At 40.5% G+C, this 27500-nt stretch overlaps 2 protein-coding genes across 4 annotated transcripts; both read left to right on the plus strand.

The window, feature by feature from the left end:
• The first annotated feature begins 2013 nt into the window (after positions 1-2013).
• Positions 2014-18634, plus strand: gpr146 (G protein-coupled receptor 146). 3 transcript variants are annotated; one of them, XM_005920247.3, is made up of 2 exons: positions 2014-2119; positions 12226-18634. In XM_005920247.3, exon 2 carries the CDS (start codon positions 12267-12269, stop codon positions 13266-13268), a length of 1002 nt encoding a protein of 333 aa, XP_005920309.1. In that variant the 5' UTR covers positions 2014-2119; positions 12226-12266; the 3' UTR covers positions 13269-18634. The 3 variants fall into 3 exon arrangements, with proteins under 3 accessions (XP_005920309.1, XP_005920310.1, XP_005920308.1); XM_005920248.3 differs by lacking the exon at positions 2014-2119 and adding an exon at positions 4287-5084 and having other exon boundaries at positions 12226-18633; XM_005920246.2 differs by lacking the exon at positions 2014-2119 and adding an exon at positions 4300-4651 and having other exon boundaries at positions 12226-18618.
• A 4382-nt stretch (positions 18635-23016) lies between these two features.
• Positions 23017-25816, plus strand: gper1 (G protein-coupled estrogen receptor 1). The gene is made up of 2 exons (XM_005920238.3): positions 23017-23074; positions 23990-25816. Exon 2 carries the CDS (start codon positions 24438-24440, stop codon positions 25500-25502), a length of 1065 nt encoding a protein of 354 aa, XP_005920300.1. The 5' UTR covers positions 23017-23074; positions 23990-24437; the 3' UTR covers positions 25503-25816.
• The last annotated feature ends 1684 nt before the right edge of the window (positions 25817-27500 follow it).

Below are 27500 nucleotides of genomic sequence, written 5' to 3' on the forward strand. Positions count from 1 at the left end.
TTGAACTCTCCCATGGGTGGCATTTTTTCACAGTCTCTTTATTCTTCTCTTCTTCTTATTGTTGAATAATGAACTCTGACCTTAACTGAGGCAAGGGAGGCCTGCAGTTCTTTGGGTGTTGTTCTGGGGTTTTTTGTGACCTCTTGGATGAGTCATCGCTGCACTTTTGGGGTAATTTTGGTCAGCCGGCCACTCCTGGGAAGGTTCATCACTGTTCCATGTTTTCGCCATTTGTTGATAATGTTTCTCATTGTAGTTTGCTGGAGTCCCAAAACTTTAGAAATTAGTTTGCGAAATTATGTTGTGATGCAGATATGGATGACGGAGAACATTCAACCAGGGTATGTGATAGTTTAAAATAAATTTTTGACAAGAGATTGTGTCTTGATTAGCTACAACAGATGTGCAGCATAGGTGAACCTGAAATATCTAAGCTGTCAGAATTGTTCATCCAACCTGGATAGCCAGACCCAAGTTTACATGACAAAATGGTAAGTATAATACATAAAATCTCATTCTGTTTGTTTCTTTATCTGCAAACTCCTCTGCTTAACACCATAGGTTAAGCAACCAAACCTTACCTGGCTAAAATGACCCATTTTTAAAAAAACATTTATACACTTGTAAAATGTTACAGATGCATCAGATCATTTTTATTTTGCAACAGTGACATCAAATTTATAGCCACAAAAGCTGAATTGATATTGATTGATGCATTATGATGCGATCACATTGCCTGCCAACATTCTAGCAACAGGCTAAAATTATTTTGACCTTTTTGCACCCATCACATCTTATAAAAGCATTCTAGTTTTAAAATACCTGGTTGCTTCTCATTTATGGTGATAAAAGTTTCATTATAACTGCCTAGCAAGCATCTAGCAACATGTTAAAGCGACCTAATATTAGCACATAAATAACACCTACCACACATTTCCCCCTTCCAGTGTGATCAAGAAACACACAAATAGGCCAAACAATACTGTAGCATGGACAGTGGTAGTTAAATAAATAAAACTGGTTTCCTAGTAGCAGGTATCTGTTTTCTAGATCTCAGTGTATTAAAGGAAATGTGGGGGATTTGTTTGTTTTTTTGCTTTTTAATGATCAGTCATTTAAGTATATGATTCAATGAATACCTGTGGGGTTGAACGTGCCCCTGCTTTTAATTGTTCCTTACTTAAAGTTCGCCTCAGTGGCCTTAAAAACACCCCTTAAGGACTTTGTTTTTATGATTTATACAATTGAATGCAATTTCATGACATAAAACAGACTGTCAATCTGCGAGACAGCGGGCTGTGAGATTAACGTAATACTGAAATTCACTGATTGTAAAGAAAACCAATCGTTCATGAATTTGATCAGTTTTTTTCAGAAGCAAGCAGAGGGGGTGGTTGCATGAATGAGCACTTTGTGTTCCAAGGACAATGTGACAAATTCTGAATGTCTTACCGGACAAAGGAACACAGTCAACGGTGTAATCACTGGAACAACATCTCTGTCTCCAGGGCAATGCTTTCACAAGAAGTGCAGCGAGTGTGTGCTGTTCTACTGCAGCACCTCAATTAGCTGAAAAGCAATGATAAAAGACTGAGACAAGCAGGAACAAGGAAAATAAACACTTTACAAGAAGTCTGGGGATTGAAGTTATACTTAATTTACAGAGTGGCCACTTTCAATCTAGTTGTGAAACTGAACTATAACTGCTGCTGTTTTGTAAAGGTTAGACTCTTTTTCGTGATGACTTTATGTTGCTAGATAGTTGTACTATTGTTGACATTTTTCTGCTTGGTCCAAGCCTTTTGTAACACTGACTAATAAACTAACACACTTTTGCATGTATAGCACAGAGTTTTCAGTTCTTATTAGCTGACAGAGTCAATGATAACAAAGGAAATAGTGTAGCATACAGTTTCCTGTATTATGACTACTTATCTGATTAAACTTAATGTTCTTGAACATCACAGTTCTCAGTATCTTTGACTGGCTGTAAGTAACCACCAGAAATTATGCCGATGTAGCTACTTTGTTTCTTTGAAAGTGGAACAAGAGACTAATGTTCAGCACTCTTAAAGGGCAGGAATACTAACTGAGACACGACGAAGCACAAAAAGCACAGGTACTGTACTTCTACTTCTCTTAGATATTAATGAAGTATATGTTTTATGTCCTTGAATGCTGTGTTTTACTTTGTTACTGTATTCCTCCTTCCCTCAGGTAAGCAGTAAATTCACACTCTATGTATGACTCCTGTATGGGCAAAAAGGTTTTTGTTGTAGGGTAATTTAAATACTTAAGATCACTGAGCTACAGTTCAGCTATAAAATGATGATATCCCAATAATTGCATATTTCTTCTTGAAACACCATTGCTTTTAAATAAACGAGTTTCTAACTTGGCCTATTATCTTGTAACAATGTTTGGCAAAATGAGCTATTAGTTGCAATAATCCTATAGTGTTACTTTTTATGTTACTGACATGTCTCATAATCCGGATTTCTGCTTTAAACTGTAAACAATTTGCATTATAATGCTTAAGCTCCTTAACCAAACTCCCGCTGCTTTTTCAGAGTCCATTCAGCAGGACAATGCAAACGATTTTTATTGTACTGCATTTATTGTAATGTTTCCTCAAGCTAATTACAAGCTTTGTTATATTCCAATTTCTTCCTCGTGCGTGTAACAAAGTAGAAATCCACCAGTACGCTACGTTTGGGGTTATGAATGTAACCTTTGTTTTCTTTCTTTCTGAGAGACGGGAGCATTGCATTTCATCTTCATTAAAGAAAACAGAAACGGAACGTTATCATTACTTTCTCATTTAATTTTCTCTTTAGTTTATAAAAATGTGTCAAAATGCATTAAAACACAATATTTTTCTCAGGAATCATACAAAGCCACAACAGAAATTGTATATACAGGCATCTGTCTTCACCTCTATCAAGACTTCAATTGTTTCTGGTGTTGCTCTCAACAGTTACTGTTTAATCAGCTGGAGAAACACCAAAGCTACTTTGAACTTTGCAGGTGTTATGAAGGTCAGTAATGGGTTGAAAGCCAAATTCAAATTTCTGATCAGTTCTGATTGAAATGAATTGAGCAAGAGCGCCTAAAAATGTTGCATGTCAAAGCTTTTGAATCACAATAAGAGTTTAAGAGTAAAGCAAGTCATGCAACTTGCAACATTTAGTTGGAAAGGAGGTTTGGAAACTTTCTTTGTGCCCCAGAGTTTCAGCAATACAAACTCAGCTTTTGCCCTATTCTTTCACAACCTGATGTCTTTGACAGATTATACACTGATCCCAGACCAATCGACTTACCATCACTGGGTTGTCTGAACCCAACATTAAATTAGGTTATGGTTAGGGGTCCTTTGGCCTTTAAAAAAAACACATCTTTTAAAGCAAAGAGCTGGATTGTTTTAGATTGTAGTGACACAATAAACCAAACTGGAAAATACAGCTTAAGTAACAGACCCATGCATTTAAAGTTCAAAAATACTTTACTCAGACAGGATACTACATCTCAGAAAAACATAACATTGGTAGCTATTTTGTCTTTCACTCCAAAAACTAATCTAAAAATAATGCCGCCCAATGATCCTGTTACAAACTAATGTGTGGAATGTAGAGGAGGAGGAATGCATGCCTATTATGTGCGTGCATCATCACAAAAGCACTTTGTCTGTCCTGTGACAAAACCTGTATATTTTTTTCATGTTGTTTTGAGCAGGTAAGTAAGTTAAGGTAGAGGTTAGGTAAGTTAGGGACAACTAGTTATGTTGGGAATAGGTTTAGGTAGGATTAGGTTGATTGGATGGTTAAGCATTGCAAAAAAGGGTTAAGTTTCTGGTTGGAGTTAAGCAAAACAAAATTGGGGGACAGACTGCTACAAAAATGTTCTGTTGATTCATGATGAATGTTCTGAGATTTCGCCATTCACAGAGAAGTCCATAACAAATCAGGCTGTGTATTACGCCATTCTTCTGATGAATTACTGTGTATATTTTACACCATGATGTCTTGGAGATTCATTGGACTCCTTTTTGGAGGGTATAAAAAATTAAGTCCACCAAACGTTCGTAATTGATTTTAGTATGAAGGCTTAGATCGAGGTTTGAATAAGGTTTGGACTAAGTTGAACGTTAAGACAGGACTCGAGGAAACAAACATAAATCAAAGTAATGTCCTCTAAAGTGATGAAAACACGAGTTTGTGTGTGTGTGGGGGGGGGGGTGTCCCTCGCGCCCCACCTCCCTGTCCTCCATCCAATCAGAGCACAGAACGGCCACTCGGGCCTCGCGACCATGGAGCGGCAGCAGCAGCAGCGGGGAGCGGAGTGAGGAGACGGTGGGGGAGGGTCACGTGTGTACACAGTGTAGAGCTCAGCAGCACTCCAGCAGTAGTAATGCCTGTAACGGTCGGCCCCCTTTCAGATCCAGCCTCGTCCGAAAAGTTGATAGATGCGAAGCGAAACAACTGAAATCCACTAAAACGTGTTTTTTCCCCTCCCGCTGTTTTACTTTTCACGAGCGCAAGTCTTTTTTTTTTTCCATACCCAAATGAAACGACTGAGAAATGCCAGTGGAAATGCTACATCAAAACCCAATGCCTCCCTAGGGTTGTCACCGATCCAAGCCTATACGTTTGTGGTGAGTTCTCTTCTCGTTTCCATTGTTTCATCTCGACAAATGCGAAAGGTATCGGTCTCTGGCTTTCACCTGAAAGTGGGAAGAAGTGAATTTGCACCGCTGGGGATGACTAGATGCGAGAGTGAGTAGTCGCAGTTGTGCCAACAAAGAAAGGGGGTGGAATAAATAATGGTAAAGTCGTGACAGCTATCCTCGCTTTCATCTGCCTGGTCAAGTGTAATGACACGGCGTGAAGAAAAATAAATAAACCCCCCCCCTCCAACTCCATTAGCTGATGTTTTCTTAGCTTTATTCAGCTTCAGAAGTTCCACAATTTTAGCGACGGGCTTGTATTTGGAAAACAACACCTGACGAGGAGGTTTCTCACGGGATCAGCTTTCTGAGGTGCAGGGGAGAAAAAAAGTTGTATCATTTTGATCAAAAGGCCTCTCAGGTAATCTGCTCTTTATATGAATAATCATTTCCAATCTGTTGTTGATACCTTCTGTTGGGAGCTAAAACTAGTGGCTCTGTTAACTGTGAGGAATATGTATGTTATGACAAGCTGCAACATGAGCACAGCTTTGTTACCTAGGTCTGAATGCGCTCCCTTATATCCATGCCTACACATATACAGTCTTGTAGTGCTAAACCATTAAGATACACACAAAAAATAGTCTTAATCTTAATTTTAATGAGGTTTTACACCCAACTTTGGGTTTGTTTTGACAGATCGTGTGTCTTTGCTTTACCTACTTCAGTCCTTTTTTTACTTCATCATTGCTTTTAGCAGATGCAGGAAGGTTATTATTGGTAATTACTATATTTTATCATTCATTTTGAAATGTGTGCCACTTCATTGCGAAGTAGCTCTAGCCACTAGTCAGTGGTGCTTATCACCCAAATGAAATGCTTCTTAAGACTCGGTCTTTGCACTTGTTGTCATCAACTTCATCCATGTGACCGGAGGGCAACTGGGCGTGTGTGGCTGTGGCTTAATGACAGTAAGCCTGCTTTGTGCTGACCATTGAACTCTTGACTTTGTTGAAGCCGCTGACAGTTCAGCAAGTTGCCGGAAAAGAAGCCAGGAAGTCTGCTGAGACTCAGACCGACCTATGTTTGACCAGACTCTGTTACACTAGAACTCAATAAGAGGAACTACTGTTTCCTCAAAGATAATCAGATGATGTTTGACACCCCTTGTGAAGTAGATAATCCATTAAAGCATCAGTGATGTGCTCATTAATCAAGGGAGCAGATCTCTATCGTTTGCAGGAAAATGTGCCGTTTAAAAGCTTTCAGACTCAAGCTATTTTGCCTCCACTGTACAAAAACTGATAACAATTTGTACAATTTGTGCATAGAACCTTTCCCCAGGGCTTGAATTGGAATGCAATGAGTTACTTTGTAGATTTGTGGGTTATTAAAGAAACGCATGTGCTGTATTGTGTCACCTGACACGTCTGATGTTGCTGCATAGCAACAATATCTGAGGCGAGTCTACTGGGGTGATGGCCACCCCTCAGAGTGTGGGTTATTTTGAATATAAAGATTGTACTTAATGTACCATTTTATATCAACGCTGTAGTTATACAATACATACATAACAATAAACCAATGTCCACATTATTAAATCAGTAGTTATGATTCAATAATATCCTATATATGATGATAAGAATAACGCTTGCTTTAATTTTAGATACTTGAAGCATATTTCTTTATATATTTTTAACAGACTAAATACTTGGAAAACAAATAGTCCATGCAAAAACAATCTTCAGTGATGTCCAATATATTCAAAGCCAATTTTCTACACTGTTTATTTCGAATCAAATATTATGATTTCCGTCCCGTGGACAGCCGTTTGAAAAAGCCCCGGAAACACCCCTGCACAAAAACGTGCAAAAACGAGTGGCGTAATCTTATTTTCTGGCTGTAGTACATTCTGCTGCTGCTGTGTTGCTGTAGACATGGCTACAGAATCATGTGACATCACTCGCAGCTTTCTGAGAAGGGCCTGTAAATTCCAGTAAGGCTATACGAGGGGTGTGCGCCCAGTATGTCACACTGCTCCCATCAGGCGGTGATATCTGGCTTCAGAACGCTGAGACGTCAAGCACGTGGGCGTCACTGTTACACGATCGTGTTTGGTGGGGCCGAAGCATGCCGAAGCAGGGCTGCCCCCTCTGGGGATAATAAACTTAACCACTTTTCACATGGCGTAGTGCAAAAAGTTCAGACAAGGTTTAACCAAGTGTACAACTGCAGTCAAAGTCACGTTCAAGAGTTTTCAGCTTAGGCTATAGAGCTCTCTCCTGGTTTGCATGCTTGTAGCAGTAGATGTAAATGAATGAATAGTTATATCTCCTGTTAGCACAGCTCATAATTAATGTAGCATAAAAGAAGGGAACCGTGATGGGCATGTTCTCTAAAGAACGGTCCTTGAAAGACTTTATTCAACAACCGTATGAAAGGAAAATAAAGTGACAAGTTACCATTCTCCTTGGAAATTAATAAAAGATAATATGCATACTTCAATGACTGCATGAGCTTAGCCCTGACCACAACTGCTCTGACAGCGCTCGTGCCGTAATAACAGCTGGGTGTAGTGTCTCTCTCTGACCTTCACTCAACCCCAACAACGTCACCTCCAGCTGTAGCCTTGACAGGCTCCAAAATGGGCTAGAAAATGAAATGGCCCTCATTACACTGAATCAAAACAGACGTGGATCATGCAGCATGAAGCTGTTCTGCCTCCGAGTCAGGGGTGGACGTTTTCTTACACCCCGCTTGTTTTTCCCTCAGCTGAGTAGAAAACTAGTGATTTCATTATCGTGGGCTGCTGGCAAAACGCGCAGAGCTAAAGTGCACTGACTTTCACGACATGAGTGGTTGTTGCCTAGAGTGAATGAATGCTTTTGGTAAACAGCGAGCAGTCCACAAGGATTATACGAAAACATTCATCAGAATGTGGGCTTTTCCAATTTTACATAGCAGGTCATTTAAAGATTCATCTTTGCAAAAATAATATTAATAATGCAACTCTGATATACTCTGCACTGCATTGGTTGTTTGTAAGATTGGATTGGTAATTAAGACAATGCATGTCTTTTGGTCATATTTTTTAATGCATAATATTGTCTGAGAAAATCGGCAATGGTTGTTTTACTATGCATTTTCAGTGCGATCCCTCTAAAGCTTTGTTTATGGTCACAGCATTGGTTTTTGTGCACTCCACAAGTCTCCACAGCCTCACAACTATTTGACACCGGCATTTGAGGTGTGCAGTCGTCGTGTCAGAGCTCAGAAAAAACAAACAAACCTCAGCATCAATGCTGGAAAAAGTCAAAACAGGAAGCAAAGGAGTTTTCTCCAGAAAGTCTCATGTTTTTTCCAAGCTGTTGCAGCGTCTCTCTGTGTATATCATCTGTGACTTTGTGTACTGATATATCACTGAAATGGCGGTTAAGACCAACACGATTGTGAAATCGTGTCTCCAACATGGTCACGCCAATTGCACCACAATGGCAAAAAGGCTGTTACTGTTGTCATTCACGAAGGCGATGACAGCAAGCATGAACGCTCCCGTTATTTTTCCTCTCGCATGACGTACAGCCTTTTTCCTACTGTTCAAAAAGAATAGAAGCAGAGAGAAAATGCGACCTTTAAGTGGAGAAAAATATCAATACGCCAGCATTGCTTCCTCTCGCAATGCAATTATTGATATGCCGCTGTCAGATATCGATATTTTAGTCAAATTACAGATTACAGATTCTGTAAGTGGATTTCCACAACAACAGCAGACAGCTCCTATTAACTCTGCTTTGGAGGGTTACAACAATACGGCTCCGATTCCCTATGGAGATTATTAATGGGGCTTTTTCTTCTGGAGTTGTTGAGCATCACTGCATCCTGAGTGACTTTGTGATTCCCACCATCTATGTGCCCGCAACAGGAAAGCACGACTTTGTCCTCATGGGGGGAGTACTGTCCAGAAGGTCACTAAATTTGTTCCTGAAAAGCAAACTAAGATCTGTTTTTGGCCCGATGAGCACTCCTTTGGATGGGAAGAGTGTCAGGGGAATAAACTGAGATGCGTATCAGGGATTTTCCTGAGGGTTTTTGGCATCCCACAGATGGTTTTAAGGGAAATGGAAAGAAAACTCACCAGCAGTGTTACAGAATTACACTTTTAACCTGTTTTCTTAACTTGGGATTCACGTTCTCAAGCATAATAGACTTTTTTTAATAAGATAATTAGATAGAAATAAATTAGAAACCTACACAAAGTGCAAATGTTCGAGTCATACATACGAGAGAAAACAGTTGCCCTCTTTTTTTAACAACTCCTGCAGCTATCAGAAGCTGTAGAGTGAGCCAATGTGTTAATGACAGGGAGTTAGAAATGTCCGTATACAGCAGGTGCTAATTAATGAGGACTGCCAGCCACATTGCAGTGAGTCCTCTTTAATAATCACGAACTTCCCCTTAAGTCATTTTCTCTGTAAGTGATGAAAGGTTGTGGGAGGAAGTAAAGGGTGAATAAGCTTACTGTACTTCTTAGTATATGGAAGCATTGTGGTGGTGGTGGTGGTGAGGGGGGTTTAGCACGAATCGATGAAAAGAGGAGCACTGGTTATAGTGTGCTTTTTTTTCAAGGTCTGCTTTCGTCAATGAGTCACCAAGCTGCCGGTGTTTGAGAGCAGTGTTTACAAGTGGGCTGACCAGTGCTCCCGACTCGGTGAAGATTGCCCTCCTCCCGATCCACTTCTTGTCCGTCTCTGTGCTCCAGCCCCCACTACAGCCCCGTTGCAGCCAATTGGAGCAGCACAGAGGAGAGACCGAGTGTATCTGTGTGTGTGTGTGAGAGGCTTAAGGCCAAAACAGCCTCTCTGTAGTGGTGTTACGTAAGCACACAGAAGAATGTTTCTCCTTTACTGGCATCGTTACTCATTCCCTGAAAACAAAACTGCCTTCCTACACTTTGTTTCAGGGTGTTCTCGGGGAGAAAATTTCCAGAAAATTCTGCACAGATTAGCGGGCGTACTGTTTCCATGTAAAAATGTTATCGTCCCTTCCCAAAAGCAGTTTTGCATGTGGAAACATATCTGTCAATTTAGTTCTGAGGAAAGGAAATATTGTGGGACCTGAGTTATTTACTTTAGCTTGTAATAATAATCTTCCTAAGAATGACCTCAGTTAATTATGCAAGGAAACATCTAAATCATCCAGCTCCATCAGCTTCACTCCTAAATGTTCGTGACATCTACGCTGTCTCCCCCTTTCCTTTGTTTTTTGACCTTGTCCTGAACTCCAACCTACACCTCGTCCTTCGCTGACCCTTCACCAAAGCCTGCTTCACATTTCACTCTTTATAAATCTACCCATCGCCGCCTGCCCAGCCCCCAGGCAGCTTGGCAGTAACTTTGAACGGAAGATAAATGCTTTTGACTGGGCACCAAAGCTGTCTGTGAAATGTTCTTCTTTATCACGCTGCGTGTGAATGAAAAATATAAGGGCAGCTCTGCGCAGTCAGCAGCGCTCTTGCATGCAACTGTAGGAGGGAGAACGAGGAGGCCGAGGCAGAGCGAGGGAGAGACGCCAAGGTGTCAAACAAATGCAGTTTTGTATTCTTCCACCAGAACAAAGGCCTCATTTGCTCTGGCCAGTGAGGAGAAATGGTGGGTTTTTGAGGCTGAGCTAGCAAATCAAACATATTGTGAGGCGTTTGTATTCAGTCAGTCAGATGCAGTGAAGTGAAATTAACAGTGTTAGCCGTGGCATAATAGGCGAGACGTGGTGGACGTGTTTTTGTGTCGCGGCCTTGCTTAAAAAATGAATCATTTTAATAATATCAAGCAGGATAAACTCAGAGACCTTTTCATAAAAGCCATAAATATGACATAAAATAAAGATAGTTTTGGGTGATGTTAAAAATACGTTTTAAAATGTTTTACAGTCAGATATACTGCTGTACACGCATAGATGACAAATTAAAGGAAAAGCCTGAACTCAGTGGCTCCCTTAAGCTGTTGAGCGTATTTCGTTGTGCACATTGTTTAGGTGCACTTGTTCCCTAAAGCCCAGTCCGCATATAAAGGGATTTACCTCTGACGGTTGCCTAGGTAATCCACTAATGTATTTAGTCATATGTCAACAGCTGTATCCTTTACTTCCACGGATTGTTGCTTCAGTCTCTCACCTAAAGGTGAGGTACATTTACCTCAATATTCGCCCCCTTTGTGTCACCAGTGGTTATTTTTCCCCACCGTCACCACAAGTTGCTGAATTTATTGACATGTTATGGTCACTGCTAGGCTCTTCCTATGTCTGTGCGCCTTAAGAGGGAAATCCCTTTGCAAGACAAAATACAGTGACTGTTTTTATCCTATAATGAAACATCTTTGTCACGATGGTCGTCATCAAAGCCCCTCTAAAAGAAAGTCTGGCGACTTGACTGTTATTTCGACTCATGTCTGGATTGTTATTTTAAAGCCCTTATCTAAATGAATGGGGGAAAGAGAATGACTGTCACTTTAACGTAAAAATTAAATGTTTATAATCGACAGTCACATCCCAGGAAGAAAAGGTTTTAAAAGAAAGAAAGAAATAGAAAAACTTATTTTTGTCAATTTCTTCAAATGTACTTGCCATACAAAGGAATTGAAATTACGTTTCACACTGTCCCATGCGTAGACATTGACAACAATAAAGTGCAGATGCACAACAAAAACAGCCCTAACAATAAGGTAATATTAAATAGGTAACAGGATAGAAAGCTTCTTCCTCTTGAAAGCTGTATGCATCACGAGTGAAAAGGAGTTACTGTTCTTCTTCTACTGTAACCCTTCTACTCCAACAGGATTGGCTAATATGTTTCCTGTTTAAGCTGTTAATTGGCTCACCACTTATGCCCTCATTGGTGGCCACCATCATTAGCATTTCAGAGGTCCTTCACTGTTCCCTGTGTGTCACTAGAGTCGTCTTTTTTCAGGATTACAATGCCCTGATTCAAAGAGCACAAGAAGCCACTTAATGATTTGCTTTGTCTGAAAATGATGGAGAGTTCAAATAGCAAACGTGCTATTCAGCTTTCTCTGGTAACTGTTCGATTGTTATTCGAAACTCGCATTCAGTCCTAAACCGTTCTCTGATGACTCTGCATAGTTGTGGTACATTTATGGCACGCTTTATCTTTATCTGTTCTAATTTGCACTGCACCGTGTTTGGATTTATTATTCAAAGGAATTCCAAACATTACTCTTTAACGGTTATTAACCTCAGACTTTGCGCGTTTATCCTGTTTGTACAGTGGCAGTTGGCAAAAGGCGTGTAGGTGCATTACCTCCAGCTTCTGACAGTGGAAGCACGTGATGAGGGAAATTCATATATGTTAAACAAACAAAAAGAAAACAAAAGCCACACAAACTTTAGGATGTTGTGAACTTTATGGTTTTTGAGAAGAATGGTAAACTAAACCTTATAGCAAAGCTTAAGAGTTTAATGAATCTACCAGGAATTCTATGTTATTTTTACCTTTATCATACACATATCTCATTAATGACTAATTATTTTCCCTTTGACTCTGTCCACAGTCGACCTGTTGAGAGTGCTTGATCCGTGTCAGAGCCCAGCGATGTGGATCTGCATGGTTTACAATGAGACGGACACCAGCGTGGACTTCCGGCTCTGCCGGGACTTTGGCCTCATCCTGTCAATCCTCTCCCTCATCTACCTCCTGGTGTGTTTCCCACTGGGCCTGTGCTACAATGTGCTGCTGGTCGTGGTCAACCTCTCAAACAAGGTGTCCATGACCATGCCCGATGTCTATTTTGTCAACATGGCCATTGCGGGTCTCGTGCTCAACCTGGTGGCGCCCGTGGAGCTGCTGAGCTCCACCTTCACCCGCTGGCATGTGTGGGAGTATAACAATGAGGTTTACATCACCCTACTCATCCTCTTCAACATCTCATCTCTGGTTATCATGTATTCCACCACGCTGCTCAGTCTGGACTACTACATAGAGCGCGCGCTGCCTCGCACGTACATGTCGAGTGTGTATAACACCAAACACGTGTGCGGGTTTATCTGGGGCGGCGCAGTGCTCACGAGCTTCTCCTCGCTGCTCTTCTATGTGTGCAACCACATCTCCACCAAGATGGTCGAATGCTCCAAAATGCAGAACAAGGAGGCAGCGGACTCGATCATGATGTTCATCGGCTACGTGGTGCCCGCCCTGGCTGTGCTTTATGCTTTTGTGCTCATTCTGCGCATCAGGAAGGAATCTACACCATTGGATCAGGACTCTGCTCGCTTGGACCCTTCCATACACAGGTTGCTGCTAGCTTCAGTCTGTGTGCAGTTCGTACTGTGGACTCCGTACTACATGACTCTTTTAGTACATACTGTAGTTGTTGCACCAGGATACATTAGCAGTGCACGTTACTTACCTATCTATTATTTCTTGAGATGCGTATCTAAACTGTTGGCGTTCTCCAGCAGCTTTGCAATGCCTCTTATGTACAGGCAGATGAACAAAAACTTCTCCAACAAGCTCCAGCGGCTGCTCAGGAGGCTGCATTGCAGAGACCAGTCCTGCCCTCGTGAACGCTCAACAGTGCAGCAAGTGGTGACGTGAGATCCCCCGCCCCCCTTGCTTGCATTTTCCACTTCTCGGCCTAGCCAGCACTTATCTCCCCTCTATAGCGCCAGTATCTGACGGGGATCTCTCACAACCCCGGACTGTTTTGAGAGCGACGTAGCTAACTCTGGAATTTCCTGTCACCTTCCCGGATTTTAATCTGTTCTATCTAGGTCTGCAATGAGGGGACAATGGAAACAAAAACCACTAAGTGCTGGGTTTTTTTTGTTTGTTTGTTTATTTTTAATACATTTCTCCAACAAGAAACTCAGGCTTCTAGTTTAAGGGTAGTAAATTGGGAACAATCATCCAATAACTACCGAGGACAGAGTTTCACAACAAAAAAATCCAGTTTTTCCGCGTCCTCCTTTGGGAGTGGGTGTGGTTTTTGTGCCTACATTTCACCTCTAACACACAAGCAGATCCAATAAGCTATAAAAGTTTAATTATCAAATGCAGCCAAGTTACTTAGTTTTTTAACAGAACCCTCTCCACCCCTGCAATGATGGTGGCTGGTATACCCATAAGCAACCACCACTAATGAACGGTGTGCGTGCCAGTGGAAATCACTGTTTACCGCCCTCAAACTATAAGCCTCGGCCACTTCTTTTTTTTATTTGAACTCAGTTTTCCTTCTGCTTTAATTTGTTTTGATTATCAGATTAAATAATCTTCACATGTTGAAGCTGGAGTACAATATTAAGTTTGTCTTGGACACCAACACTACCCTGTGGCTAGAACTAAGTACTGATATTAAGATATGTTCCCATTTTAATTTCAAAGATTGTATTCTGAAGTTTTGATCCACTCAAACATACAAAGAGATTATTTTTACGTCTGTCAAGCTCCACTATATATATACAGACACACACACATCTACACCACTTTGAAATCACACAGAACTAAATGGAACACTCACGTAAAGCTTGTATTCAGGGTTCAGACATAACCAGTATACCTCGTGTGATCTCTGCTGATTATAACCTTACCTGATAACCACAAACAGTTTGAAATCCACTCATTAAGCTGCGCTGACAGCCAGTGTTCTGTTAACTTTTGATCTATTTCTGCAGGAATTATCCACCCAGAGCCTCACTTAGGGTCAGTGAACCCCCACACAGGGTCACAGAGAGAGCCCTGAGGGGTTGTCATGCACAGGCCACAAGACTCATGACTGGCTGTGAAGTTTTTGCACACTAACAGTATCAAAAACCTTCTTAAACATATGAAAAGCCCACTTGATAAGCACCTAGAAGCAGTGTGTACAATACAGAAGAGTTTGAACTTTAATGCTGCTCACATGCACATTATTATCAAAGCTGCTTTGCTTCCTTGCCTGCCATGGTAAACAGTGAACATAACAATCTGATGGCGACGAATCCCAGCTATCAGAATTAAAAACACGTTCTAGCATTCGGTCTGCTGTTTCACTGCATTAGTTTGCATATTGAATTAAAAGGCCAGTTTGTTAATCAGCCTGTGAAATGATACACCAGCAAGGTGGGGCGTCCACTCGAAGTTAAATGGAGACGGGCGCGCTCTGATATGAATCGTATGTTTGTATTCAGTTTTAATTTACACCTTCAAGCACACATTAACTCTGTTAATGACCCAAAGCTGAGCTGAAATGTTTGAAGTATTTGGGCGAGTGCGCTTTTGCTGTAAAATGTGAAGGAATGCCAGATGTACTAACAGGTTTGGCCCTTTTTTTTCTGTCAAGATTATAACAAAGTCACATACACACTCTCTCTATTTTTCCAAGCATTTCATGCGCTGCCCTCGTTACATGCATATGGATTCGGTCACTGGGAAATAGTATTCACCTAAAATGCATCATGTGCTGCCCCACAAAATCCTTGAATGGATGGTTTTTGGCACAGTTAATCATTATTTGCTCTCAGTTCAGTGTCCTAATGTGAACTGAGCATTTAGGAATGAAGAGCAAACACTGGACTGAATTTCTAGAAATTTCATAGAAATTGCTACGTTTTGTAATTATAAGTTCATTCCTCCGAAAAACGTACTTAAATTGATTTTATGCAGTTCATGTGATATACTACCAACTGCATGTAAGTGTTATGAAAAGATATCCAAACAGAGGGTGCTCATAATTAATCTTTTTCAGCATAAGTTCTGAAGCTGCACCAAACGACACTAAGAGAGTGACAATCATGTAGAGATTCCAGTAGCTAAATAAATGCACTGTTTTGCTTCAAAATACCATCGAGTTTTTCTGGATTGCTTGAAGATGATGTGTGCATGTGCTGCCTAACTTTGCCTGATCAGTTTTCTTTAACCACTGCTGCAATTTCATCCATTAGTCTGTTTTTTTAAAAATGTTTTTTAACTATCCAACCCCAATCCCTTGGCAGAATTAATGATCAGCGGTCACTACATGGAGTGATTGCGTGATGTTCACAACTAGAAACTAAAGCGTGATCAAAGCTCAAATCACACCTAACTCAGATGGCTGCTCGTGTCTGAGAATGGTTTATTATTTCAGAGGTGGCCAAAACCTCGCGTCGGCGCAAAGAAACAGCCCTAAGAGGTCTTGTATGTTGAACGAGTACAGATACATTTTAGTTATTTGAACAACCAAACCTCAAACATCCAGATGAATCCACATTCAGATGTTATGCTTTTGTGACTGTGTATACAAATGTATATGTATAGTACAAAATGATTTGTATATATTGTATGTAAAAATCTTGCAGGAGGACACCATGCTCTTTGAAAAACTACAGTATTATTTTCTGAGAGATATATTTAGATTCTGTAAGTACTCTACTGTCAGCTGAGTCAAAGACTGATTAAACAATAAACTAAAATGGATATAACCGCTCCTTCCTGTCTCAGTGAAATCTTACCATTCGTGTGGTCATGTGAACAATGTCTCTGTTTGTCAGATGTTTGTATTATTTTTAAATAGTGAACATGTTTGTGTTTTGAATCCATAGATCTGAGCTTACGTGGATGTTGGCTAATTTAAAGTCATCTTGAGATGTTGGTTATTGGTGGACTGGTGGTGCATATGCATGTGAGCTGTTCATTAGTGACACTAATCTCAGTAGTACCCCTGATTAGATGATGGGATGAGTGAATCAGCTCTGATGTAGGCATTTATATACTCACTGGCCACTTTATTAATTACACTTTGCTTGTACCACCACAATCTGCCTTCATTCTTGACAGTAAAGATTCAACGAGATGTTTTCATGTTGTTTATGACACATTTTTAAACTACCATCTTAATGTTACAGCAAAGATAGAGGCTCGTCTTATTTTCGTGAGCCTGTGTAAAAGCCTCAGTGCACTTTTATAGCTGACCAGACTGACACCTGGGATGGTCTTCCCCTGTAGCCCATTATGTGGGACAACATGTTGTGCATTCAGATTCTTTTTTTTTTTTTGCCTTCCTGTCTGGATAGCTTGTTTTTTTTTCCAGACCAGTTTCTATAAACCCGAGAGATTTTTTTACTGGAAAATCCCAGTAAATCACTCGTCTCCATTCGGATGCTCAGTGTGGACTTCAGCAGGTTGTTTTCACCACTTCCACATACCTTAATGCACTGAGTTGCTGTCATATGATTGGCTGATTATTGGTTAATACTTGCAGTAACAGTTGAACATGTGTATCCAGATGAAGCGGCTGGTGAGTGTAAAGTAGAATGCTTAAAAACTACACGTTTTAATGATGAAGGCTGCATAGAGTGAAAAGCATTGTTTTTTGTTTTCTTTTTTAAGGAAGACTGAGTGCATGTCTGCAACTTAATCCCACAGACCTTTATCAGATCTGGGAGGGGACTGTGAAAGTTGTGTAGGTTGTCCTGTATTTCTAAGCTGCAGTGAAAGCGATTGTGAACAATGCCACAGCTCCCTTCCTGCTTACCACATGGCTAACACCACATCTTTTGTGGAGGGACCCTTTAACCAGGACACACAGGCTGGGGAAAATAGCAGCATTCCCAACATTCTGTGGGTCTGACAGTCCGAGGCTGCTGCTATTCTCTGTCACAAAACAATGTTGTGTAGGCATCTAATAACAATGCCCTCCACACTAGAGCTGCGCCTCTGTCTGCAAGTAAGAGCTAGAAGTGTGTGAGTTAGCAGGATCACACTGTAAACAGCCAACTTTTCAGTTAAATCTGAACAGGCTGAAGTAATCGGTTATGATGTTCATATTACAGTTAGGAAGCAGTTACACTGTATTGCACAACAGTGTGTGGATTAATAATACCTGAGAGACCAAAATATAGAGGCAAACATAAGATCTCCAGTGGGAAGAGGAGGGGGTCTTGAATCATGTGCACTGCATCTGGAAATGATATGATAATGAAGTGAAAAAACATGGTTGTCATGGCTGCTGTTTCCACCTCTGAGGATTGAACTTTCTCGGAGCTTTTTAACTCAAAAAGCACAAACCATCACTCATCAGTTACTGAGTTTGTCAGTTGTTTGTCACTCTTAAAGAGCAGGAAACTCGTCATGCACGCAGGGATTATTATTCATATGTGTTGTTATCATCGAGCTGATTACAAAAGGGTAATTGGACATGTTGACAAGCCCACATGATTATGTCCAAAGAAACATATAAACCGCGTACAACCCAAACAACTGCACACCAACTAAAAGCCCTCAAGGAACTATGCAGCAACATGTTGCACTTGATACCAACTCCCCCAGGCCTGCAGGTGCATTAAGGAAAGCATATAGAAGATATTTTCCAATAATGTCAAACGACTTTTTTTGCCATATACTGTAAAGTTACACATACACATTATCTGGTATGGATTATCTGCTTGGAATAAAAGCAAAGCGTGAAGTGTGAAGTGTGTCAGGTTACAAGTTTCACACTTTCGTCCTTATTTTGCTAAGTGCACCAGGAAAAGCTCTTAAGTGTACCAGCATGTGTCTGGAAATGGAGTAATGCTGACATAGCACAGATTTCGTAATGTGCTACATTAGTCTTAATGTTGTTTTTCTCCTTTAAAGGTTCAGCCAGACCAGGAAGTATGAGGGTCGGCTTCGGTCTTACACACAGTATCAGAGACCACCTATGAAGATGGAGAATTTGGCTTGCGGTTTAAAATGTTTTATCTGGCACTCGTCCACATTTCACACACAAACCTTAACCCACCGCTGTTTTTTTCTTAATGTGGATGAAAACTGGGCTATATAATGTAAAGGCAGGAGCAAGACCAAACAGGTTACAGTTCTCATGCAGGTATCTCACGCTGGGATCAGAAAAAGGGGAAGAAGTGGCGTCAAATCCTGAATTCCTAGAGCAACCAAGCCACAAGAAAGAGAGAGCAAAAGTGTCTGACTGCAGGCAGGAAAACCCTCCACATGATAGTAAAAGAATAAGAATTAATACATTAAATAGGGCAAAGGAAGTGAAAAGGCAGGAGCACAGCAAAAAGATAGCAGTTGTACAAAAGATAAACAAATCTAAAGATTGCAATTTATCAAGAACATGGTGAACATGGTGAACATGTTCTTGATAAATGGCAGAATAACAGGGCTACGGTTCCTTTCACATGGTGGAAGGTCTGACCTTGACACGTTTGAAATCTCCCACCATAATAAATTCAGAACAGACCAGAAAGCTTCAGGAAGGAACCTTCATGTTCAGCCCATCGCATCACTTCAGCTCTGGGGAAACATGTGCACCAGGGCAGATGCTTTGAATTCAACCCACCCTTCCTCCATTGCCAAACCTGTTCTTTTTGCTTCTCATCTCCAGAAATGAAAAAAAAAAAATAGACTAACAATAAAAATCCCAGCATCAGCTAAATATCAAACATAGGCCTGGAAGCAGTGCAGAGGAGCTGGACTCAGGCAGGATGTTCCATTCAGAGTTTGTGGTTGTGGCTGTGGGAGATGCTGAATAGAGCCAGCAGCACATCAGACCGGTAAGTGGAGGCAGATGAGGGTGCTGTACCCTCCCTCCTCCAGACCTCCCACTTTCACTCCCCCAACCACAAGCAGTTAAACCCCAAAACTTCCCATTAACACTGGTTGTACTGATAGTATTGCTTCCATATTTAGCCTAGTTCTTAAAGAGGAGTTATAACAATAGTATGTTTTGTAGTTATGACAGAATTTTATGGCTCAATTTTTTAAAAATGAGACCAAAAGAAATGTTTGATTCATCGTGCATTTATCCATCAGTTTCATCAGTTGACCTGCTGTGTATTTTTAGAATAAAAACATCAACATCTGACCTGCTTTAATACTTTGAAACACTCAGACACTTTCATAAATCATCGTAAACACCACAGAAGACTTTTACCGGATTCCTGTAACCCACTGCTCATCCCACTCCAACATCAATCACTGTTAATGCCAGTGGGCCATCCAGTGGACATAAGCATGAACTGCAACCTTTCTGACAACATTGAGCATATACTGTAAGTCCAGTCGAAACGCCTCAAGACAGAAATATATATTTGAAGCACAGTATGGAAATTCTATGTTATGCAGATCGTGAAAAAGGCAAAAACTGTAATAATGATTTGTTTTTTATCTGTATAATAAAGAGCAAAATATGGAAAACAGAGATTTCCTGCAGCATTTTTAAGTGAGTTTTAAAAAGTGTCTCGCTCAATATCTTTTCAGCCGTGCAAGATCTTGCTGGAACAAAAAACAAAAAACCTTATCCAGATGAGGCCCAGACTTTATGTAACCTTTAGCCTGATTTGTTTCTCAGAAGTGCTTCATACTGTAGAGAAATCCAACAATCGGTCAGTGCCCTACCTTTTCTTTTTCAGCTTTTTATCATGCTTTGGTGGGGAATGGCATATGTGAGGTATTTGTTCTCTACTAAAACAAATACAACTAAGTGTGCTTCAGCAGTCATCATGAATTTGGTTTTGTTGACTTGCACATTTGACCACTACATCCCCGCTTTCCCCTTATCTGAGTGAAGTCGCGCAGACTGAATAACTCAGATTTCGGGTAGCTGGGGAAAAAACAATCACACCAATCTGGCTGACTGCATGACCTCTCGGACCTGCTGCTCTCGTCTTTCTTCGTGTGTGCTGCTGCGCTGACCTTCTACCGCAGCTAAAATCCTCTTTTATGTAACCCACAGAAACAGCTCTCTGTTGTCCACTCTCCTGTCAAAACCCCAAAGTTGTTTGCACCAGCAGGGCTTCCAGCTGCTGTATTGACCCTGTCTGCTCCCTCAGACTGCTACTGTTGCTCTGCTGTACCATATCCTCACTGCCAAAACACAGCTCCTTGACGACATGAAGCTCTGCGACATATTGCTGTTGCATGCTGCTGTTGTCCCTTAAAAGTCCCTTCAATAATACTGCTATGTCTTTTACATTATTAAAACACAGTAAAGATCGTAATGCTTTATGTGAGCAACTCCACACACAACAGATTAAGTTGTAATCCTGTGCTGGGGGAACAAGGTTCACATGTTTCCCTTTTTTTCCTATCTAAAGGGAACCTTTTATGCTTTTCTTCATCTTCTGCCAAATATAAATTCACAGTGCTGGATGCTGATATTTAATATGTCCAAGGTTTTGAGCTAATTCCTCGGGTTTCGGCCTGTTTGATTTTGTTTGTTTGTTTGTTTTTTGTCTAATCCTGTCATCACATTATTTACGAGAAAGAAAATCATTCAACATCATTAGGTATTGTTTTTGTGTTGGCTGCAGTTTCTTCAATTCTAACATTTATTTTTGTTTTTCTGTCCAAACTTCAAGCCCAGACGCCTCTGAGTGCGTTGACCTTCCCTGTCTTTAAATTCACTACCTCCACAGGCTTTTTATTGTTGCTCACATCTTTTTTTTTTTAAAGCCCTGAGGCTGGCACACAGCAATACCAAAGGAACTTCAACACCATACCTACCAGCACTGATGCAGCTTTGACCCCAACTCCCTGCCTTCCCCAGGCTGTCTTTAAATGAAGCGACCTTCCCACCTTGTGAGAAGTTTAAAGTCAAGTTTGGTCTTTTGGAAGCTTTTGCCTGAATTATCAATTTTTCTTCACTTTAGTCCTGCTTAGATGTTTTTGTTTTTGAAGGTGAGCTATTATGCTCTTCTATAGTTTCACGTTTTTTATCCTTAGACTCTACCATTGTGTTTTTGTATAATTAAGAAATTAAGATGTTTAATGATATTATAAAGCCAAAATTAGAAAAAGACTTTCCACATCAAGCCTTTGGCTCACAGGTCACTGTGAGTGATAGGGATAGGATTATACTTTTCAGCTACTTGGGATACCAAAATGATAAAAAAAAAAATAAAAAAATTTATGTTTATTGAACCTTGGCCAGTCTTGGTCGCCGGGGATTGCTCCGCCAGGACCTGTGCTCCTGGTGGCCGCCCAGCTCACAATGCATCCGACCCCTACGGTGCCCACCACCTGCAGGAAGATGGGCCCATGTCCCTTATTTTGGTCTGTGCCCAGCCGGGCCCCATGGACTAAGGCCCGGTCACCAGACGCTCACCCTCAGACACCCTCCCTGGGCCTGGCTCCAGGGTGGGGCCCCGACACCTCTACCCCGGGGAGGGTGAACTATTCCCTCGGTGGTTTTCTCATAGAGGTCTTCTAAATTGCTCTTTGAACCTTCTGACAAATGAAAGAAATTAAGTAAAAATTTGCATTTATAAGTCATATTGTTTTTGCTACAGCCTGTATTTTTGTTTAGGTGTGAATGGAAGTCACATTGACGATAGAGGTTTTAAATATTCATGTACACTTGGAATTACAGGGTCAGGTTAATTTTAGCATCCACCTCTGGATATGTATATAACGTCCCCTTTAATGAGTTTAATGAGTTCATTTATTATAAGATTACATCATTGTTTTCCGTAGCTGCTACCGTTTTTTGCAGCTGCCAACTGATCATTTGGGAATACCTACTCTTAATTATAGTAGGCTTAGGCTTAGGGCATCAATAATTATACTGGGATAGTTTAATCTATTATATTTTCAAGCATAATTTAATTTCACATTGATGTCTTCTCAGTAAATAGCTCTGTTTTAGCGCATGGTTATTGTATGTCTGGAATAATTGTAGGTATCTGTGGCTAATCCATCTGAGTGTTCAGGAAGATGCCAAATCAGCCAACACTACATCCAACAGCTCTCCATAGTCTCAGGTGTAATAGAAATGAGCACAAATTATACTGATGTTAAACCCTGGCCAGTAGCAAAATGCCTGTTTTGTTTCCCACTTATTGAAAGTGACACCTCACAGTGTTTTAAAGATTTATCTGGGTGTAATTGTCGTATTGACCGTGGGCATTGAATAAGCAACCGTCACTGTTTTTTGTTGTACATAAAAAATCAATTCTTTACTTATTATACAAGCATACTAATGAAAAAGCAAGGTAATGCCTGGTATTTTTCCACTGGCCCTAGGACTAAATGCTAGGCTACCCAGGTGAACAAATACTTAAAACAATATGTGGTTTCTATAACAACACAAGCTGGTTGTGTCCAGGTAAATGCCACGCTGCATCTAATTGTTGCCAGAACTTTTCTTTGATTTAAAGTTTAGCACGCATCCTGTTCAATTCTGTGATTTTAGGATTTAGATGTTTGTCAGATCCTTGGAATCACTAAGTCGGAGGAGAAAGAGTAAGATAATGAAATGAAGCATGTTGACAAACTATGCGTGACAGATCATCTCTTGCCTCCCACCCTCCCCTCATTTCCAGACAGGGTTGGGCCAAACAGCAGGTGGTGCAGAGGAGAAGCCTGGACATGGGATATACAAATCTCTGGCTCCCTGACTTCTACACCAGGCAAGCAAGAAGGAGCAATAAATGCTAGATTTATATGTAAGTGTATTTTTTTTATCACCAAATTCTTTGTACTGGTTGGAGATTTATGTATTTCATGTGTTTTGTCTTAAAAAGACAGAAAATAGCACATCACGTGTGGGTGTTACGCTTGCTATGTACTCAGTTAATTTCACTGTGAATGGGGCTTTCTCTTGTGTGAATGCAGTTACGTAAGTTATGTATTATGGTCTTCAACTTGAGTAATCACTCAGAAAGTTGTAATATATTACATTTCTTAGATGTCAATGATCGCCAGATGATTTTTACTGAAATTCTCCACCCTGATTAATTGATTGTTGAAAAAATATAGGAATAAAGTGAATTGTTGATCAATGCTGCCATCAGATTTCAGGGTTTGCACTGCCTTTAAATGTTTAATAGAAAAGTCTAATTAGCAGCACAATCATGACGTGCAATGCATTTAAAGAGCAGAGACATTTAAAGTAAAGATAAAAAAATACTGTACACATATTGCTTTGTGAGATTCATAGTCTACACATTAATTTATGATATTTGCCTCCCAAGAGTGCATTAATATTGCAGAGGGGTTTACTCTGATGGGAATAAAACCCTGGGAGCTGAGAATTTTTGTTAAAGGTCAAGTTTGCCATACAGAATACACTCTGCGTTTCAACAGGGAGGGTGTTCGGATTGGTTGAGGATTTTAAAGAAAGATTTCAATGCATCTGTTTAAGTCTAAAGCTTGAATGTTAATGTGCACATTTGGTTGTTGCTATTCATTTATTCCCCTAAATGTTCTGTTTAAGGTGTATAATTTTCATGTTTTATCTTTGATAGTATTTTTAAGTAACTGCTATGTACCTATATCTCATTTGTATCATGAATATAACGATTTGTGTTGTTTTTCCAAGATTTTACCCCTAATTGTCTTTCATGTTGTTGTTTTTGGAGGGGCGTTTTTGTTCAGACAGCTCAGGTGTCACAGCAATAACATCTTGGGTCAAAGCCTGCTGAATAGAGATACACGTGGACTTGAAGAGACAAATCAGGACTCAGATCAGATGACTCAAAAGAGGAGAAAAAAAGCCACCCTTTAATCTCAGGACTGCAGTTGTGATGTGAATTGGAGAAGCTGAGGGCCAATGGCCATTTTAAGACATGGAGGCGCTCCTGTTCGGCTTCAAAAATCTTTTGGTAGATGAAACTTGATGTGAGCATGGGGTCAAAGAAGCCATAAAAGATTCTCTCCACTCACCTGACTTCTGCCAGCATGCCCTCACAGCATAGATGATTCACCCTTTGAAGAGGCGAAGCTGGGAACTACTGTGGTGTAATGATGTAGCAGCTACAGGTGACTTACACTTGGCTTATGATTTAGGACAGGCCGACCACAGACAGTATGGAAGGGCAGACAATCTCTTGGGTCTGGATATATGTAAACAGTACGGAACAACTGAACACTTCATATCCATACAATGCTACAGACTTAAGCGAAAACTCAGACAAATACCAGTCATACATCGTTGGTCTCTTCCTTTCCTGCCTGTATACCATCCTCCTTTTTCCTATTGGATTTATTGGTAACATCTTAATCCTGGTGGTGAACCTGAACCACAGAGAGAAGATGACCATCCCCGATCTTTACTTTGTTAACCTGGCTGTAGCTGACCTCATCCTGGTGGCAGATTCCCTCATTGAGGTCTTTAATCTGAATGAAAAGTATTACGACTACGCCGTCCTCTGCACCTTCATGTCACTTTTCCTGCAGGTCAATATGTACAGCAGCATCTTTTTTCTCACGTGGATGAGCTTTGACAGGTACATCGCCTTGGCTAGCTCCATGAGCAGCAACCCACTGAGGACTATGCAGCACGCCAAGCTCAGCTGTGGCCTCATTTGGATGGCCTCCATCCTGGCCACGCTTCTCCCCTTCACCATTGTGCAGACCCAGCACAGAGGTGAGGTGCACTTCTGTTTCGCCAATGTCTTTGAGATTCAGTGGCTGGAGGTAACCATTGGTTTTTTGGTGCCCTTCTCCATCATTGGTCTATGCTACTCTCTGATTGGGCGAATTCTCATGAGGGCCCAGAAGCACCGTGGACTGTGGCCACGGCGGCAGAAGGCCCTGCGCATGATTGTGGTGGTGGTTCTGGTATTCTTCATCTGCTGGCTGCCAGAGAACGTCTTCATCAGCATTCAGCTACTGCAGGGCACAGCTGACCCATCGCAGAGGACTGCTACCACCCTGTGGCACGACTACCCGCTCACAGGCCACATTGTTAATCTGGCAGCTTTCTCCAACAGCTGCCTCAACCCCATTATCTACAGCTTTCTAGGAGAGACCTTCAGGGACAAGCTGCGTCTCTTCATTAAGCAGAAGGCCAGCTGGTCGGCCGTGAACCGCTTTTGCCACCATGGTCTTGATTTACACCTCCCTGTCAGGGGTGAGGTGTCAGAGGTGTGAAGAGAGACAGTTACTAAAGTTACACAAACTTGCGTCAAATCAAAGTTACGTATCAGTTTTCTTCAACTGTTATTTAGCTTTGCCTCATACAGTAGCTGTGCCAGTGTCTCAGTTAATCTGCTCACTTTCTGAACAAAAAAATTAAGGATTTACACCATGAGAAGGAAAACAAGGTGTTTAGTAAATATCAAACACACAAATACAGTATATGAAATCTATTTCATGCTAATCTCCAAATTTACTTTTCCTTAAGTTCTCTGTGTGGCATCAGAAAATGAATGACAAGCAAGATGTTGGTATGTGCTATTTAAAGTCTGGCAAAGTGAGATTAATAATAATAATAATAATAATAATAATAAATATATCACCCTGTGTGATATATATATATATATATATATATATATATATATATATAGCATAAGGACGCCTACACATCCACACCATCATGTGGCCGCATTTGGAACTAAATTAGCAACCGTCTTTGCTCTCTTCCTGTCTAAGACAATGCAGTGCCTATTTATTTCTGCTTTTTTCTTTACTTTTGTTGAAATGTTGCCATGTTTAGTGAAAGTGGACCTATTAAACTTATTTAAAACTCCAGATTTTTATGTTTTTACTCTACTGGAGTGACTTTGCATAATTCACAGTTCCAAATAATCCATATTTATCTCATACTGGGGGTCATTCAGCCCCTCAGTTCAGCTCCCTGCAAAAAAAGACGTAGCTCCTTCTTTATTAGCTGCCCCTCGCAAGCAAAAGATTTGCAGATCTATCTCTGACAACCATATTTGGTATAACCAGCCTCATAAAGAGCTATAAGTGGATGAAAATCTACATTTCTTTTACATGGATTTAGCAACCTGAAATGTTGGCCATGTTTAACATGACAGAAAACAAAGAAAAGCATAATAGGTCCACTTTAAACATTCACTGGAGCACGCAAACACATGTTCACAAACTTACTTTATTGTTATAAATAAAGAAGATGTCCCACTTTTCCATGAACTGAAAGTCAAAGTTATTGATAGCATCAATAAACCTGTTTTAAATATTGAGATTATTTTGTAGATCTTTCAGGAAATAGAAGTTAACACACAATCTCTATTTCTTAATTGATAAGCAGAACATTTGTGCTCATATTTATATTGAATCCACTCTCAGAATCGGGACCAGGGCTCAGTTTAAAGATGGCTGCAGTTATTACCTCACTTGTCAGTTCCTGTTAGCATGACGGTAAAGCAAAGAGGCAGGTGTTGTTTTTGCCAGAAGAGCAGGAGACTGAGTAAACATATCATTCAATGCTAACAAAATAAAGCTGCTTCATTCAGGCTTTCTTTAACTTATATTCTTAATTTCTAAGTACAGAGGCTTTGACAGACAACATTTCATCTTCTCATACTGCATCCACATATTTTATTTACAAGGTAAAAACTTCTCTTTTTTAGGTAGAATCAAACAACTAATGACAGTAACACAATTTGGCCAGTCAGACATGTGTTTGTTCCAGATTCACTGTTTTCCCAGAGGCCATCACTGCGATATAGCTGCCTGTAAATTGACAAAATGATTTTGACAGAACATTATAAACATTAAGATAATGACCACAAAGGTTAATTTAATTCAAATGAGCAGGTGCAGTATACAAATTTTCAACTGTATGGTCCCTGAGGCGTTGCATGAAACCTGTCATAATTTGTTTGTTGATCTGTAATCAACGTCGTAAATTCCTGTGTAGTACTGCACTTCCTTCTTAATTTCACAAGTGCTTCTAGTCATATATTTTATCATTTATTATAACATGGTTCAAAGCATATTAACAGTGTTATTTACATTTTTACAAAAGCAAACATTCTACAGTATCATGCATTATGAATACTGGATACAGGAATTGCCATCACAACCAGGTTATCTTTATACACAATCTGTGTATTGCCAGCCGCAGGCCGTGTGTGTGTGTGTGTGTGTGTGTGTGTGTGTGTGTGTGTGTGTGTGTGTGTG

The sequence above is a fragment of the Haplochromis burtoni genome, unplaced genomic scaffold (genome assembly GCF_018398535.1).
Source record: "Haplochromis burtoni strain Fernald_Lab_line unplaced genomic scaffold, NCSU_Asbu1 Contig_21, whole genome shotgun sequence".
NCBI lineage: Eukaryota > Metazoa > Chordata > Actinopteri > Cichliformes > Cichlidae > Haplochromis > Haplochromis burtoni.

Bases quoted from the DNA above. Each gene is read 5' to 3' on its own strand.
- gpr146 (XM_005920247.3), top strand. From the start codon at position 12,267: ATGTGGATCTGCATGGTTTACAATGAGACGGACACCAGCGTGGACTTC.
- gper1 (XM_005920238.3), top strand. From the start codon at position 24,438: ATGGAAGGGCAGACAATCTCTTGGGTCTGGATATATGTAAACAGTACG.